General features: G+C 39.2%; 1 protein-coding gene across 1 annotated transcript; it reads right to left on the reverse strand.

Annotated features, from left to right (window-relative positions):
* Positions 1-7,589: 7,589 nt before the first annotated feature.
* On the reverse strand, positions 7,590-10,325 carry LOC114081394 (uncharacterized protein C12orf71 homolog). The gene is made up of 3 exons (XM_071603830.1): positions 10,313-10,325; positions 8,275-8,960; positions 7,590-7,850 (listed from the first exon to the last, which is right to left on the reverse strand). Exons 1-3 carry the CDS (start codon positions 10,323-10,325, stop codon positions 7,590-7,592), a joined length of 960 nt encoding a protein of 319 aa, XP_071459931.1.
* Between the last annotated feature and the right edge of the window lie 5,806 nt (positions 10,326-16,131).

The following is a 16,131-nucleotide window of genomic DNA, read 5'->3' on the forward strand; positions in this document are numbered from 1 at the left end:
AGAAAATTTTTATAAGAAAGCATGGATAAAAATCTTTGTGAACTTGGATTAAGTAATGGTTTCTTACACATCAACCCAAAGCATGCCAACCAAAGAAGAAGAGAAAGAAAAGGAGAAGGGGGAGGAGAAAAGTTAAACTTATGTAGACCTGATAAAACTCCTAGAGTTGGTATAAAGATTATTTTAAAATAAAAGTATTTGAGCTAAAGACAATGCAGAAGGAAATCATATATGAAATGCCTTTATCTGACCAAAGAACAGTCACCAGAAAATACAATTACCATTAACTCTCATGTTATGGGGAGACGCCTCAGCACTTTTAAGTCCAAATTTCAAATCAAAAGAGAGCTTTATTTACCTGGCCAGGGACTGTCACCCACCTTGGAGACTCAAGCTCTGTGGGAGGATAGCAGCTTCCTGGTCCATACAAAGAGAATATAAGGACAAAACCACAACTTAGTAGTGACTTGCTTATCACCATGTGAGTTAGCCAATCATAGAAATTAATAAGTGGAACCTGTGGGCTCTAGGCAGGACTGGAATTTTCCAGTCAGCAAGCAAGCCAGAAGCTAAAAAAAAAAAAAAAAAAAAAAGCATTAGCTTTGCAGTTCAGTTGCCCACAGTCCTGGGTTCAAGCAGGTGCTAGACAGTTGCATCCTGAATTTAGGCGGTGTCGGAGGAGTGAGAATCTATTGCAAAGTCATGCAGACCTACAAGGGCATTCACACCCAGGATGTAGCTCACCATGACCACCGACCACCGCTGCATCCTGAGTAGGGTACAATTTGTAGGGTACAAAGTACAGAAAAACAATTTTTATAAGAAAACAGCTTTAATTTCAGTTTCTCAGAAACAGCTCGTCTAACAATTTTTATAGAAGGCAGCAAAATGGAGTCTTAGGCCTGTCTATAACAGTTTTTGCTTTATAATTGTCTTATCTCACTTATCAAAATCTTATACCTATAATCTATATTTTTTACTAACCTATAACTTATAATTTACCCTCTTATTGGTTGTATTTATCAGTTCACACCACAACATCTCCCAGAGAGCTTCCTGCAAATTTAGCTGCTATGAAGTTAGACAGCCCAGTCTCATTGGCATCAAAAGCACAATAGAAAACATTCTCTCAATTAATTTGCAGATTCATAATGTACCCTAGTTGGATGTGGAAAATTCAAATAAACCCCAGTTGGAAGTGGAAAAGTTTTCTTACCACTAACCTGACCAAAAATATTTTTTGTGTGTGTTTCAAGTGGCTCTGGAGGCTGAAACAGGAGGATTACAAGTTCAAAGTCAGCCTCAGCAAATGGCGAGCACTAAGCAATTCAGTGAAACCCTGTCTCTAAATAAAATACAAAAATATGGCTGGGGATGTGGCTCAGTGATGGAGTGCCCCACCCCCCCCCCCAAAGAGGGGGACTATCAAGGAAGTAAAAATGAAGCCAAAATAAAAACAGAATGTTTGCCAATCATATATCTAATAATGGTCTAGTATCCAGAATGAATTAAAAAAAACCTTACATTAAAATTACAACCTATTGTGGGGCTGGGGATGTGGCTCAGTGGTAGAGAGCTCAACTATCATGAATGAGGCACTGGGTTAAATCCTCAGTGCCACATAAAAATAAAGATATTGTGTCCACCTAAAAAACTAAAAAATAAAAATATAAAAAAATACAGCCTTTTGAAAAATGAGGAAAGGATTTGAATAGGATTTGAATGTGTGTGTGTGTGTGTATGTGTGTGTGTGTGTAGCCAATAAGCACATGAAAGGATGCTCAACACTGCTAGTCATTATGGAAAATACCACTTCATACTCATTAGAATGGCTAGAATAAAACAGATAAGTCTCATCAAGAATAAGGAGAAATTTCAACCCTAGCATTGTTGGTATGACTATAAAATGGGACAACCACTTTGGGAAACAGTTTGGCAGTTCCTCAAAAAGTAAAATGTAGATTTACCATATAAGCTAGCAATTCCATTCCTAGATTAAAAACACATGTCCTTACAAAAACTTACTGGCATGGAAACTCATTCAGAGCAGCATTATTCATTGTAACCCCCAAATGGAAATAACCCAACCATCTATCATCTGATGAATGGATAAATAAATGTGGTGTATCCATACAATGGAACTTTACTCAATCATAAAAAGAAATGAAGTACTGATACATACTATAGCATGGATGAACCCTGAACACATTGTTAAAGAAGTTAGATACGAAACATACTGAATGACTCAATTCATATAATGTTTAAATATAGGTTATATCATTATTTAGGTCCTATAATGCCAATGAATCAGGAGCCACTGAGAAGATAATTTATTATATTTCCAAGAGGAGAGGGCACACCTCATCAGAAGGAAGGCTATATGGGAAAGCACTGGGTCATTCAGGAGGCAATGTGACATATTTAATACATATGAAATAAGCAAGTCTCTGGAAACAAAAATTAGTTGCCAGGAACTCAGGTGACTAGGGAGTGACTGGTCATAGAATTTTTTAATAAGATAGTGAAAATGTCCTGGAATTAGTACTGACTGTTGCACAACCTCGTGAAAATACTACAATTTGTACGCTTTGAAAGGGTGGATTTTATGGCAAGTAAATTATATATATATATATATATATATATATATATATATATATATATATCTCAATTAAAAATTTACAAGTCTTGCTAGTGGATAGAAAAGTTCTCTGTGACAAATATTCTGCTTGATGCAGGGAAAAATAGTTTAGGGGGCAAATGCATTTTGAAGGAAATTTATTTTTTATAATTTTCCTCTAGTCAGGGAAAGGACTATCAGGCAAAATCAGGTTTTTAAGAACATAGCCTTTTAAAAATTTTGATTTAATGCAATAAGCTATTTAAACCATTTTTTTCTGGCTAAAACAAAATATACATCACATCATATAATAGAATGAATGGCATATGGATTAGATGCCCATCAATGGATAATGGATAACAAACAGGTGACATATACACAGGGTATATCATTCAGCCATAAAGAATGATATTCTATCACCTGCAGGAAAATGGATGGAATTGGAGGACATTAAGTGAAACAAGTCAGACACCAAAAGACAATACTATGTGTTCTCTTTCATGTGTAGAACCTAATAATAAGTTGACATGACTGTAGAATAGTGATTATTGGAGGCTGGGATTGGTGGAGGGAAGGGAAGATGGGGAGATTGGATCATAGACACCAAAACACAATGAGATAGAAGGAGTAAGTTCTAGTATTACACAACACAGTGGGAGCACTACTGATCACAACTGCCTATAATGTATTTTATGGATAACTACAAGAGATGAGCTTGAGGGCTCCAACCATGAAGTTAAGGAGATGGAAATGGTAATTAGCTTGATTTGATCAGTATACATTGTACAAATGGAAATATCACACCGTACTCCAAAATATGTACAATTAGGATTATAATTGAAAATAACATAATGGCTATCCATTCTCTATTTTTGGTGAACAAACTTTATCTAACCTCGATCCCCTTTGTAGCTGAATCTCCATGGGATATAGGACTTAAGCCTGACCAAACTAAGGCATCACATTACCCTAGAGGTAAAGGTAGGTTAAGGCATTCAGATCAAACTGCCAGTTAAATTAATCCCTATGCAAGACCAATTCTGAGATTCCTACCTGAAGAAAAAGGGATGTGACCTTTCTCATGGAATTGAACCTGGCAGGACATATCTTAAAACTATAGAGAATGAAGTCAATGTGAAGGACAGAAGCAAGACATGGAAAGAGAGATTGGGTCATAGTGTCATCACTTATGTACCTGGATGAAGCCATGACTGCTCAGTTATGAGAGGCCACAATATTTTATGTCTGTGTAAGTTGATTTCAATTGAATTGCCCACCATTTGCAATTGAATAAACCCTAAAGGAAACCCAGAAAATGCATTCATAAAAAAATGTAAATAATATAGCCCAAGAAGGATCTTGATTAGAAAGAAAAAAGCAAGTGTTCATAAATTGCTTCACAACTTTTATATGATCCTACTGATCAGCTATTGTTGTCTATATTATACATATAAAATTTGGAGTTCCTGGCCAATTCTCTGGGTAAGGAAAGAGAAGATGGCCTGTTTCTAAGAAGTAACAAACCTAAAAATAGGGTTATAATATTGATAGGAGGGAAGGAATCTTCAAAGGTGTTTCTACCTAAGGAAAAGCAATTAATGGAGGTCAGAATGACTTGTATGCTATTATAGATGATTTAAATGCTATTGCTCATATGTTTTAAGGATCTGTACCCGTGTCATGCTAACTCCAAGGGAACAGCATGACTCTTCTCTATTGTCCCTAAAGGAAAAGTGGATGGTAAAACCCCATGTCCCCAAATGACCCCTTTATGTAAGCTTGTAATTTGTGTTGGGTTTGGGATTTTCACATTCCTCTGATATCCCAGTGCATGTATATAAATTTTCTCTTTTTCTTCTTATTAATCTGCCCATTGTCCATCTATTTCAGCCAATTCCTATATCAAAACTTCAGAGGTAAAGTTTGAACTTTACTAATTCAGAAATAGTTTGAAATTGCTCCTTACCCAAGGTCAGTCTCATTACATGCCCCAGGGCTAAGCACATTCCTATGTGACTCTAGGAGGTCAGACTTCCTACCCTCTTACACAAATATTCACAATGTGGGAATGATACCTCATACAGCAAAAAGGGACATAACCATTGTGATGAAGTGGAGGATTTTGAGACAGAAAGATTATCTTGGATTATCCAGGTAAGTTCTAAATGTAGTCACAGGTGTTCTTGTGAAAGAAAGAAAAAGGAAGATTATGTACACTCTCACAGAAGAGGAGAAAGCAGTGTAACCACAGAGGCAGAGATTGGAGTGATGTAGCCACAAGCCAAGGAATGTCAACAGCTACCAGAAGCTGGAAGAGACCAAAAATGGATTTTTCTCTGGAGCCTCTATAAAAGATATAATCCTTCCAACCACTCAATTTCAGCTCAGTGATACTACTTTTGGACTTCTAACCTTCAGGACTGTAAGAAAATTGACTTCCATTGTATTATGCTGTTAAATTTGTGAATTTTTGTCATAGTAACCAGAGGAAACTCATATTATGACTGACAGTACAAATGTTGGTGAGGATGTGGGGGAAAAAAAGAATGCTCATACACTGTTGGTGTGACTGAAAATTGATGCAACCCCACTGGAAAGCAGTATGGGATTCCTCAAAAAACTAGGAATAGAACCACCATTTGACCCAGTTATCCCACTCCTCTGCATATATCCAATGGATTTAAAATCAGCATACTACAGTGACAAAGCTACATCAATGTTTATAGCAGTACAATTCACAATAGCTAAGCTATGGAACCAACCTAGTTGCCCATCAACAGATGAATGGATAAGGAAATTGTGGCATACATTCACAATGGAATATTACTCAATCATAAAAAAGAAACTATGATATTTTCCAGTGAATAGAGGGACCTGGAGAATATCATGCTAAGCAAAATAAGCCAATCCCCAAAAACCAAAGATTGAATGTTTTCACTGATATGTGGAAGCTAAACCAGAATAAAGTAGGGGAGGGGAAGAAAAGAAGTTTAGTAGATTAGACAAAGGGGAACCAAAGGAAGGGAGGTGAGTAATAATAGGAAAGACAGTAGAATAAACCTAACATAATTTTCCTATGAACACATATGAAAATACCTAAGTGAATCCCACCATCGTGACCACCCACAAGAATGGGATCTAATTAGAATAAGAGATATCCTATTTATGTATAATCTTGTAAAAAAGCATTCTACTGTCATATATAACTAAGAACCAAGAAAATAAAATTTAAAATTCTTTTCATTTACTCTACCTGTCAGAATACTTATAAATCTATTTGCCTTTGAAAGTATGCTTAGATGCCCATGATGATTTTTCATTATGTTTATCGTTTCTGTTAAGTGTGAATTTACCTACAACATATTCTAATGTAGACTTAAGAGTGTAATCTAACATTTTTTTATGAGTTGACAGATGTGAGTCAATGAGTAGTGACACAGAATTTAGAGCAACTTTCTCCCCACAATTATTTTTTCAAGCCATTCTAGCTATTTACAGGCATTTCACTTTATCAAATTAAATATAATGAAAAACTTTTTCTTTGGAGAGACAATAACAGAGTTAATTTATTTATCTAGGTATCTAAGAATGATTTCTTCAGCCTTTTATACAGGATCCCTTTCTTTCCCATCATCAAATACTTTCCTTCAGCAATGATCCCCTTTCATCATGATTCTCATCTGTTGGTTGGTCTTGGGCCTGGGAATTCCCTCTGGTTGTCTGTTTTTTGTTTGGTTTGTATCTATCACTTCCCTTTTAAGACATGTGGGCTGGGGATATAGCTCAGTTGGTAGAGCTCACTTTGCATGCACAAGGCCCTGGGTTCAATTCCCAGCATCACAAAATAAATAAATAAATAAGACATGGCCAATACCACATTAATCCTGTAGGTAGTCTCTTGGGAAAGATCTTGGCTGGTCAATTTAAAGTTTCCCATCTGTTAGTCATGGTTCTGGGGGCTCCTCTCTTGTTGTCTCTGTGTTTTTTAGAAAATGTTGCAATTGGTGTTGGTCTGTCAGTGGAAAGTGAGTTGAAGAAAGGACCACCTATAGGTATGAGCCTGTCTAAGATGTTTTGCTATAATGATTTGCTTTTGAATGGCTTTCTGGATTATTACACAATCTTGAAGTTGGAGTAGATCTGTCAAAGGTAAGGTAAGTGGAAGAAATTTGTACATGCATGTCTGTCTGTTTTAAAGGTTACTATCTATAAACCCTGGTTTTGGTGATCCTCTCTGTTTTTTTTTTTTTTCATATTTGTTACTGGCCATTTAAGACATGGGCCATGCTACATTGATCTTACCAGTACTCTCTTGAGCAGAGAGATCTTAGCTGAATAGGCCACCTATAGAAATAAGCCTGATAAGAAAACACAGTTTCCAGTAGCCCTCACCTTCCTTCCCCATGAGCCACATGTGTCAGTAAACTTGCTAAAACTAAACAACATGCCAGGATATTTTAGATTAACATGCTAGAACCAATCTGGTTCCCCGGGGACATCAGAACTGCTTTCTGATTGTCTGAACCCTATTGATTAACATGGCACTTCCCAGTGACTCACTGCCCTAAGCCACTTGCTCAAGACCCAGAAGTTCCACCCAAACCATCCTGCCATGTGGGAGTCACAGGGGTCCTGCTGCCTCTGACACTGCAGATAGGAGTTAATGATAAAAGAGGTTGAAATGCATGAAATAATAGATAAAATAGGGGGAAATACAGTAAGAAGGGACATAGGGAGAGAGAAATGAATGCCTTCTATTTAGGAAGCAAAATACTCCTCCCTGTGATGTCCTCAGAATCAATTTCAGTCTTCTAGTCAATATATGTACTTTCAACCTGGGCCCAGATGTTATCTTGGAAAAGGAATAAGACATGGATAACAAGAACATTTATTGGGAAAACAAAAAGGCATGCTAATTTTAAAATACAGGCTGGGGAAACAATTAAAATTCTGGGTATATAGGGTTTTCTAACTAGAAGGATTCTTGAGGTAGGAGTCTGTGGCCTCCAACAAAATGTCTTCTCTTTAGTGCCAGTAGAATGGGGACCTTGTTGGCCCTCTCATGGCGCTTTCTCCCTGGCAGGTAGGAGACCACTTGCTTCCTGAGCCAGTGGAAGAAGCCTCTAAAATTCAGACAGGAAGTGCTTTCTGCGTCTGAAGGCACGTCCTCTTCCTCTGACTGCTCTGCTGAGACTGAGGCACTTTCTGCAGTGCCAGTCTCCTGGCTTTCCATCTGCCAAGACAATGAAGAGTAGTTAGAGACATTCAGGGTCAGCAGTCATGGAGCCAATATTGACTCATTTATGGAATTCTAATTTACTTTTGTACCAAAATCAGCCAACTCTAAGTGCAAAGTTTTATTACTCTTTCATCATTAAACGCACACATGCACACACACACTAGTTTGTTTAATCCTTAGTACATCTCTCTGCTCCTCCCCTCTCTTTCTCTCAGTGTTCCTTGGCATTTTCCCAATACCTCTTTCCTGTCTCCTTTCCTTGCGGTGGTCCTTCTCCCATTGCTCATCTGGCTCAGACACCGGGGTCCCTCTTCTGCTTCACAGCAGGTACAAGGACTCCATGCTGTCCCACCTGGCACCCCCCCCCCCACACACACACACAGGGCCTACCCCTTGCTCTGGGAAGATCTGTGCTCACCTCAACAATTTCATCATCCTCAAGCCCAAGAGGCATTTCTGGGAACTGTGTGGTATCTCCATTTTCTGGTGGTTTCCACTTGGGCAAGTCCTGACAAGCCTCATGTTCTTCAGGAACGACCTGATCCATATGGGAAGAGACACTTCTGGGTGGCTGAACATCCTCCTCCTGAGGAGGGTCAGAAAGCACCGAGTCATCTTCTTCGTCATCATTTGTATTGTCTAGAAATGCCTTAATATTTTTCATGAGATCATGGAATTCGCAGAAGGCCTGGGTGACCGTCTCCTGTTGGCACTTGTCCATCCTCTGGTAGTCGTCACTTTGAGGCCAGTCAGCTAGTGAATCTTCATGGAGGCAGCTCAGATAGGCATACAAGATCTCAATGATGGCTTTTTCACGAAGCTTCTCTGGCTTGTCCCGGATTTTATTTCTTCTCCCCATGGATCTCCTTACACTCTTGGTTCCCCATGCCCCTTGGACAGGAGGGAGGAAGAGGCCAGAAAGACCCTCAGAGGTCAAGTCTTCACAGTCAGTGCTGTCTTCAAAGGGGAAAGAGCCTACAGAGAGGCTCTGGTTAAATTTGGGTTCTGAAATGCAGTGCTCTGTGTCAGGGCAGCTGCTGCCGGAGGATGAGTCCTCCGTGGAATCCAAGGGTTCAAATGCCCAGTCTCCCTTGATACTGGAAACTTCAAAAGAAAAACATTAATAGGTGATATTCAGAAGAATGTACTTTAGAAAATAATACTCATTCCATTTTCTGTTCACAACTATCACACTCAGGCAGAAGTGCATCCTATATTTGCACTCTCCAGTCAGGGGCAGAAGAGCCAGTTATTTCTCTTTAAAAACTTATTGAGTAGTAACCCTCTGTACTGAGCATCTCCACCTGATTCCTCTCATGCTTGATCTTATTACTACAGTTGAAAGAACTGCTTGTCATAAAAGATAGTTGCGTAAAATTTGAAAACAACAGGAAAATAGGAAAATAAAAATAAATACCCCCATCCCACCATCCACGGGGAATAATAACTATCAGGAAAAGAGTTTCCTGCATTCCTTTAAAGTACTTTTTTCTTCATATCTACATGTATGGATGGATTGTACATGTGTGCACACATCTTAGGTGTGTGAATGTCACATCAAACAAAGTGAGATTGTTAAATTTTATGACACAGTTAGCAGGAAATACATATGTGACTATTCTAACCACTTTCCCATTAAGTCTCTTTGCTGATCACCTATTAATGATCAATGAACCTCACATGATTAAGACCATTAACAATAGTCTTCTAAATGATAGTAAACCCCTTATCCAAAAATTTCTGCCTCTCCTTTTATAGTCCTATAGGTTAGGTTATTAGATCCAAGATTACAAATACTTTTAAAATATGATAATTGATATTAAATTACTTCTAGAAAGAATACAGCTATTGAAATGTCCATCTTCCCACCATCTGATGGTATCTGTTGTCCAGCATTTCCCATGATGCTCCAGCAAGTCATTGGGGAAGGGAATATACACACATTGGCTTTCACTTGATCTCTCCCTCTCGCTCTCTCTCTCATTCATATTCACATACCTTGTAGACACTATCACACCTGGCTCTAGTGACTTCCTTAGGAAAGAGATGCTTCCAACTCCTGAGGCAGACACAGGCTATCTGAAGTCCTTCAGATACTGAATCCAGTAACTAAGAAGTGCAACAGAACACTAAGACAATTGGCTACCGTGGCAACAGAAGAACACAAGTGTGGAAGGAAAAATGGGATAGAAATCCAAAGGACACATTCCCTTGCTTTATTCATTTTTTTCTGTCAATGTGACCAAAGTGGACAAGAACAACTTAGAGAAGGGAAAGTATTTGGAGGCCTCGTGTTTTCAAAAGTCATAGATAACTGGCTCCTTTGCTCTGGGTCCACGTTGCATCATGGAGGGAGGACCCTGAGGAGGAAAGCTGACAAACAGATAGGGGTCAAGAAGCAGACAGAGGAAGGGATCACAGAAAGAACACTTCTAGATCATGCCCCAGTGACTCACCTCCTGCAAACATGTCCCACCACCTACCATGACTCACCAGTCAGTTCATTCAAACTAAGATGAATTCATTAGGTTTTAGCTCTCACAATCTACTCCTTTGACTTCTGAATATTCTTGCATTACAAGAGCTTATGCTGAACACCTCACATCCAAAATATAATATTCTGCCCCTGTCTCCTAAACAGCTCATATCCTTCTCACAGAGCAAGATGTATTCCAAGAGTCTCATGTCTCCACAGCTCTGGCACTGCCCCAAAGTCCAGGCCAAGTCCAGTGTCTTCTGAGACTCCAGACCAACTCTGGGTTGTGATGCCCTATAAAAGCCAAAGAGAAGTTTCATATATTCAAAATACAATTGCACACAATAATCATTCCCATTTCAAAATAATATTTGGTTAAGCATCATTCTGGGTGTGTCTGTGAGGATGTTTCTAGATGAGATTAATATTTGTAACAGTAAGCCAGGTGTGGAGGTGCAAACCTGTAATCCCAGTGGCTTGGGAGGCTGAGGCAGGAGGATTGTGATTTCAAATCCAGCCTCGGCATCTTAGCAAGGCCCTAAGCAACTCAGCAAGACTGTCTCTAAATAAAACTTTAAAAGGCTGGTGATGTTGCTCACTGGTTAAGTGCCTCTGGGTTCAACACCCAGTACCAAAACAAACAAATGAACAAATAAAGAAATAAATTTGTCCCAGTAGATCTAGTAAATCAGATTGTCCTCCCCAGTATAGGTGGACCTCTTCCAAATCCATTGGAGATCTGAATAAAACAGAAGACTGCTCTGCCCAACTGTCTTGGGGCTTGGACATCAGTGTTCCCTGCCTCTGGACTTGGACTGGACTTGTCTCATCAGCTCTCCTTCTTCGCCAGCCTTGAGACTCAGACCAGAACATTACCATTGGCACTCCTGTGTCTCAGCTGGCAGATGGCAGCTCCTGGACTTCTCAGACTCCATAACTCCATCATCCAATTCCTGTAAAAGTTTCTCATTTTATGTGTAATATCTTCTATGTTTTTCATCTTTGCTATAATTTTTCTTGATACTACAGATTTAACCAAGGGGTGCTAAACCTCTTTGACACATCCCCAAGCCATTTTAAAATATTTATTTTTTATAGTTGTAGTTGGACATAATACCTTTATTTTTATTTATTTATTTCTATGTGGTGCTGAGGATCGAACCCAGGGCTTCACACATGCTAGGCGAGCACTCTACCACTGAGCCACAACCCCAGCGCCCCCCAAGCCATTTTTTAAAATATATTTTATTTAGAGAGAGGGTCTGGCTAGTTACTTAGGCCTTGTTAAGTACCTGAGACTGACTTTGAACTGGCATTGTCCTGCCTCGGCCTCCTGAACCACTGGGATTACAACAATGCACCGCCACACATAGACTACAATCTCCTACTTATTCTGTTTCAAGATTCCAGATTACATACTATGCCCTTCCTTCCTTCCTTCCTTCCTTCCTTCCTTCCTTCCTTCCTTCCTTCCTTCCTTCCTTCCTTCTTTCTTTTCTTCCTTTCTTCCTTCTGTAGCAGTGCCAGGGATCAAACGTAGAACCTTGTACACACTAAACAAGCACTCTACCACTGACCTCTACCCACACCCTTTTTTTATTTTATTTTGAGACAGGGTCTTGCCTCATTGCCCAGCTGACCTTGAACGTGTGATCCTTCTGCTTCAGTCACCAGAGTAGCTGGGGTTACATGATGCACCACTGCACCTAGCTTCCATTTTTGAAATTATGATATAATTTAAAAGTATAAAAAAGAGGCATTCTGATCCTGCCATAAGATGCATGGAATGCTCAACAAAGCCTCTGTGGATTCTTGCCAACATGCATCACCTTACTGCAGTTATGGTAAAATGACAGACAATTCCAACTGTAGGACATTTGACAAAATATCTCATCATTGTCAGGTCATGAAAGGTAAGAGAAGACTGAGGTCCTGTCACAGACTGCAGGTGACTCATGGGAAAGTACATTTAAATGCAACTTGTGTTCCTCATGAGATCTTACAATAGGAAAAGGACATTAGTGGAAGAACTGGGGTAATTCCAATACTGTCTTTGAGTTAGTTAATGGTATTGCACCAAAGTTCACATCGTGGTCTGCTCATTGTGCTAGCCATGTAAGATGTCCACATTGGAACAATGGTTTGAGGGATATATGGATGCCCTTAGTATGCTTGCACCTTCTCTGGAAGTGTACACTGAGGCCAAGATAAAAAGGTCAAAGAAAAATACATTAAAGTAGGAAAAATGATAAAACAACCAACCACGTATTACAACTAATTTTTTCAGGCCTTAACATTTTGCCATATTTGATTCATTGCTTGCTAGTAAGAGTATATGATAGGCAAGTGCAGAGGTGTATGCCTGTAATCCCAGCAGCTCAAGAGGCTGAAGCAGGAGGATCACAAGTTCAAAGCCAGCCTCAGCAAAAGCAAGGCGCTAAGCAACCCAGTGAGAATCTGTGTCTAAATAAAATACAAAATAGGGCTGGGGTACTTACTGGCTCAGTGGTTGAGTGCCCTGAGTTCAATCCCCGAACTCCCTTAAAAAAGAATATATTATAGATAAAAATTTAGGCCCCTAATCTCTCCCTCTTGTGTTCCATTTGCTTCCCACTTCCCTTATAAGCACTATTCTTATCTTTATGTTTACATTATGCATGTCTTAATGCTATTTCATATTTATATATTGATTTACTTTGTAGACTAAACATATGGAGATATGAATATACTCAAAACATCTGGATTGTATGTGTTAAAGTGGATAAACAGGTACACTTTATATATATTTTAACAATTTAAAATTTTCCCAATTTTAACAATTGGTAAAATACCAATGTAAATGGACATTATGTGATACTTTTTATGAAAACTTCAATTCAACTCTCTTAGGCTGAATTATCCACTCTTTAGAACTCTTTGTATACCTAGTACAGACTACTCTCACCCTCAAGCCTTTATGGTCATATGTTTCCTGTCATTAACTCTTCAATAAATAGCCCCTTGACCCCAAAGATCCACATATCTTTTTTTGTTACATTAAGCTAGTGAGAATTCTATGCGCTCAATGTCTGTGGAAGGGAGGAAGGAGATAAGGAGGTTGAAATTGAGGAAAGGAAGACTCTAAGACTAAACTCATAAGCTTCTCAAAATGTGAACAATGAAAGTCACACAGGGTGGTAGTAAAAGAAGGAGGGGAAAGACCTTCGAGGGAAACTGGATGAGTGAGCAAGATGATGTTGGCCCTGGGAGGTGAACTGGCAACATAGGAAGAGTCAACAAGAAGGATGAGTCCAACCACCTTCAAAGAGGTTGACCTGCAGGGAGAATTTTAATGACACTTGCAGAGGAAATTCAGAGAGCACAGTGAGGTGGGATGGAGCGGACTTGGTTAAATCAAGATCTGGTGAACACTTTAACTTTTGGTAAAATGGCTTCAGTGCTGGAAATAGCTCCATGAGAGTTGACTCCTCTCTTAGATATGCCTTGGATGACGTATGGGGGGAAGATCCTCAGGAACATGGCCACCCCCACCAGCCATAGTACTTATCAAGTGCTTGCTTCATCTCATGCATTCTGGAACAACCCTGTGAGGTATTGTAATAACATCTCCCTCAATTTATAAATGAAGACAGCCAGACTTATGGTGATTAGGTGACATTCCCAGCCCCCACCCTCACCCTCCATGTTGCTCCTTATGCCAGCCAACTTGCTAGAACGAGCCACCTTGCCAGGATATTTTAGAATAACATGCTAAAACCAATCTGGTTCCCAGGGACATCAGAACAGCTTTCTGATTGTCTGAACACTATTGATTGATATAGACTTCCCAGTGACTCACTGCCCTCTGCCACTCCTCGAGACCCAGAAATTTCCCCAAAACCATCCTGGGAGTCACAGGGGTCCTGCTGCCTCGACACTGCAGATAGGAGTTAATGATAAAAGAAGTTAATTATAAAATGCATGAAGTAATAGATAAAATAGGGGAAAATACAGTAAGAAGAGGCCTAGGGAGAGAAAAATGAATGCCTTCCATTTAGGAAGCAGAATACTCCCTGAGATGTCCTCAGAGTCAATCTCAGTCTTCTAGTCAACATACCTACTTTCAACCTGGGCCCAGATGTTATGATGGAAGAAGAGGAAGATATGGATAACAAGAACATTTATTAGGAAAATATAAAACCATGCTAATTTAAAAATATGGCTAGGGAAACAATTAAAATTCTGGGTATATAGGGTTTCCTAACTAGAAGGATTCTTCAGTCTGCAAGATGCTGGTGGCAACCTGGACTGTGTCTAAAAGAGAATGACTCCCACAGCCACAAAACCAAAGTTGCAACCATGCCAGGCAGAGAGCAGTCAGTAAGGCAGAGCCAGTGCTGCTAGAACAAAAGAGCCAATGAGCCACAGAGATATTCAACAAAGGAAGCAGAATGGTGCAACACCTCTGAGCTCCTCCAGCTACAGGCTTCCTGCCTGGGGAGACTGTGGATTTTGGGGCCTGTGATTTTGAATAACTTACTCACTCTATACTTACATTTCCTTCTGCAGTAAAATACCAGTATCAATATTTACTTAATTTCCCTAAAAATGCTAAGGGGAAATGAATAGTCCTACCTAATGCACAGTAAGTGCTCAATAAATGTTAGGACTCATTTCATAATAGTGGCTGCCATTTATTGGTTACTTACTTTAGACCAGATGTAATAATTTTAGGTCTGAGTTCAAAGACCATGTTCTTTTTTTTTTTTTTTAACCATATCTCTTGTTATTCAAAGGCTGGGAGAGGTGAAAGGAAGAGGGAGAGAGAGCTGAGAGGTGGAGTTGGGGGGAGGTTCTTAATAAAAGTCTAAGGCCATAAAACATATTCCTAGTTTCTTTGAAAAGTTGGGTCAAATAAGAATGTTTGGAGATAAGATTAGAGTCAGCTTGACACCAAATAATAGTAGACCTTGAGTGGCAGGGTATGGAATAAGTGTTGAAGGAACAGGTTCATCTTTTTAAATTGGAAAGATTTCAAAGAATAAAATGTCTGAAAAGACTTGTTATTCATCGTAGTAACAGTTAGGAGACTTACCCAAAACATGAACATCAAGGAAACTGATTTTGACATACATACATACATACATACATACATACATGTACAACACCCACTCCCTGAAAAAAAAAAAAAGATATCTCATTTAAAAAGCAATGTTAAGCCCAGGAGGAGCAATATCCTGTGCTATATCTGTAAAGAATGCAGACAGGAGCCATATGGAATCTTTCCTATCACTTTGTTATTATTGTTGTTGTTGTTTTGTTTTGGTTTGGTTTTTTTTTTGTTTTGTTTTTTAGTATCAGGGATTGAACTGAGGGGCACTTAACCACTGAGCCACAACCCCAGCCCTTTTTTGTATTTTACTTTATACAGGGTTTCATTGAGTTGCTTAAGGCCTCACTAAATTGCTGAGGATGTCTTTGAACTCATGATTCTCCTGCCTCGGCCTCCTGAGCCCCTGAGATTACAGGTATTAACACCATACCTGGCTTTTGCTAGCAGCTTATAAACTCATCTGTTCTATATCTATCTGTTATCATTCATTTATTTCCAGGTGAAAAGTTGATCAGAATGGGTGACAGCACCAGGGCAATAGAAGAAAGAAAACACTAAGGTCGTGAGAGTAGTTTGACGGCATGACTCTTGGACAGCCACGTTATGTATAAGACACTTCATAATATTGAATAGGAAACCCTCTTTGTTCCCCAGTCATACCAATTAGGCAACAAACCCACCTTAAATTTTTCTCCTACAAAATTTCT

Source organism: Marmota flaviventris, chromosome 17 (assembly GCF_047511675.1).
Source record: "Marmota flaviventris isolate mMarFla1 chromosome 17, mMarFla1.hap1, whole genome shotgun sequence".
Lineage (NCBI taxonomy): Eukaryota > Metazoa > Chordata > Mammalia > Rodentia > Sciuridae > Marmota > Marmota flaviventris.

What these genes read in the sequence shown, in the direction of transcription:
- LOC114081394 (XM_071603830.1), bottom strand. An exon ending in AGGATGATGAAATTGTTGAG is followed by an intron (nt 7,851 to 8,274) that starts GTGAGCACAGAT and finishes TTGTCTTGGCAG; the next exon opens with ATGGAAAGCCAGGAGACTGG.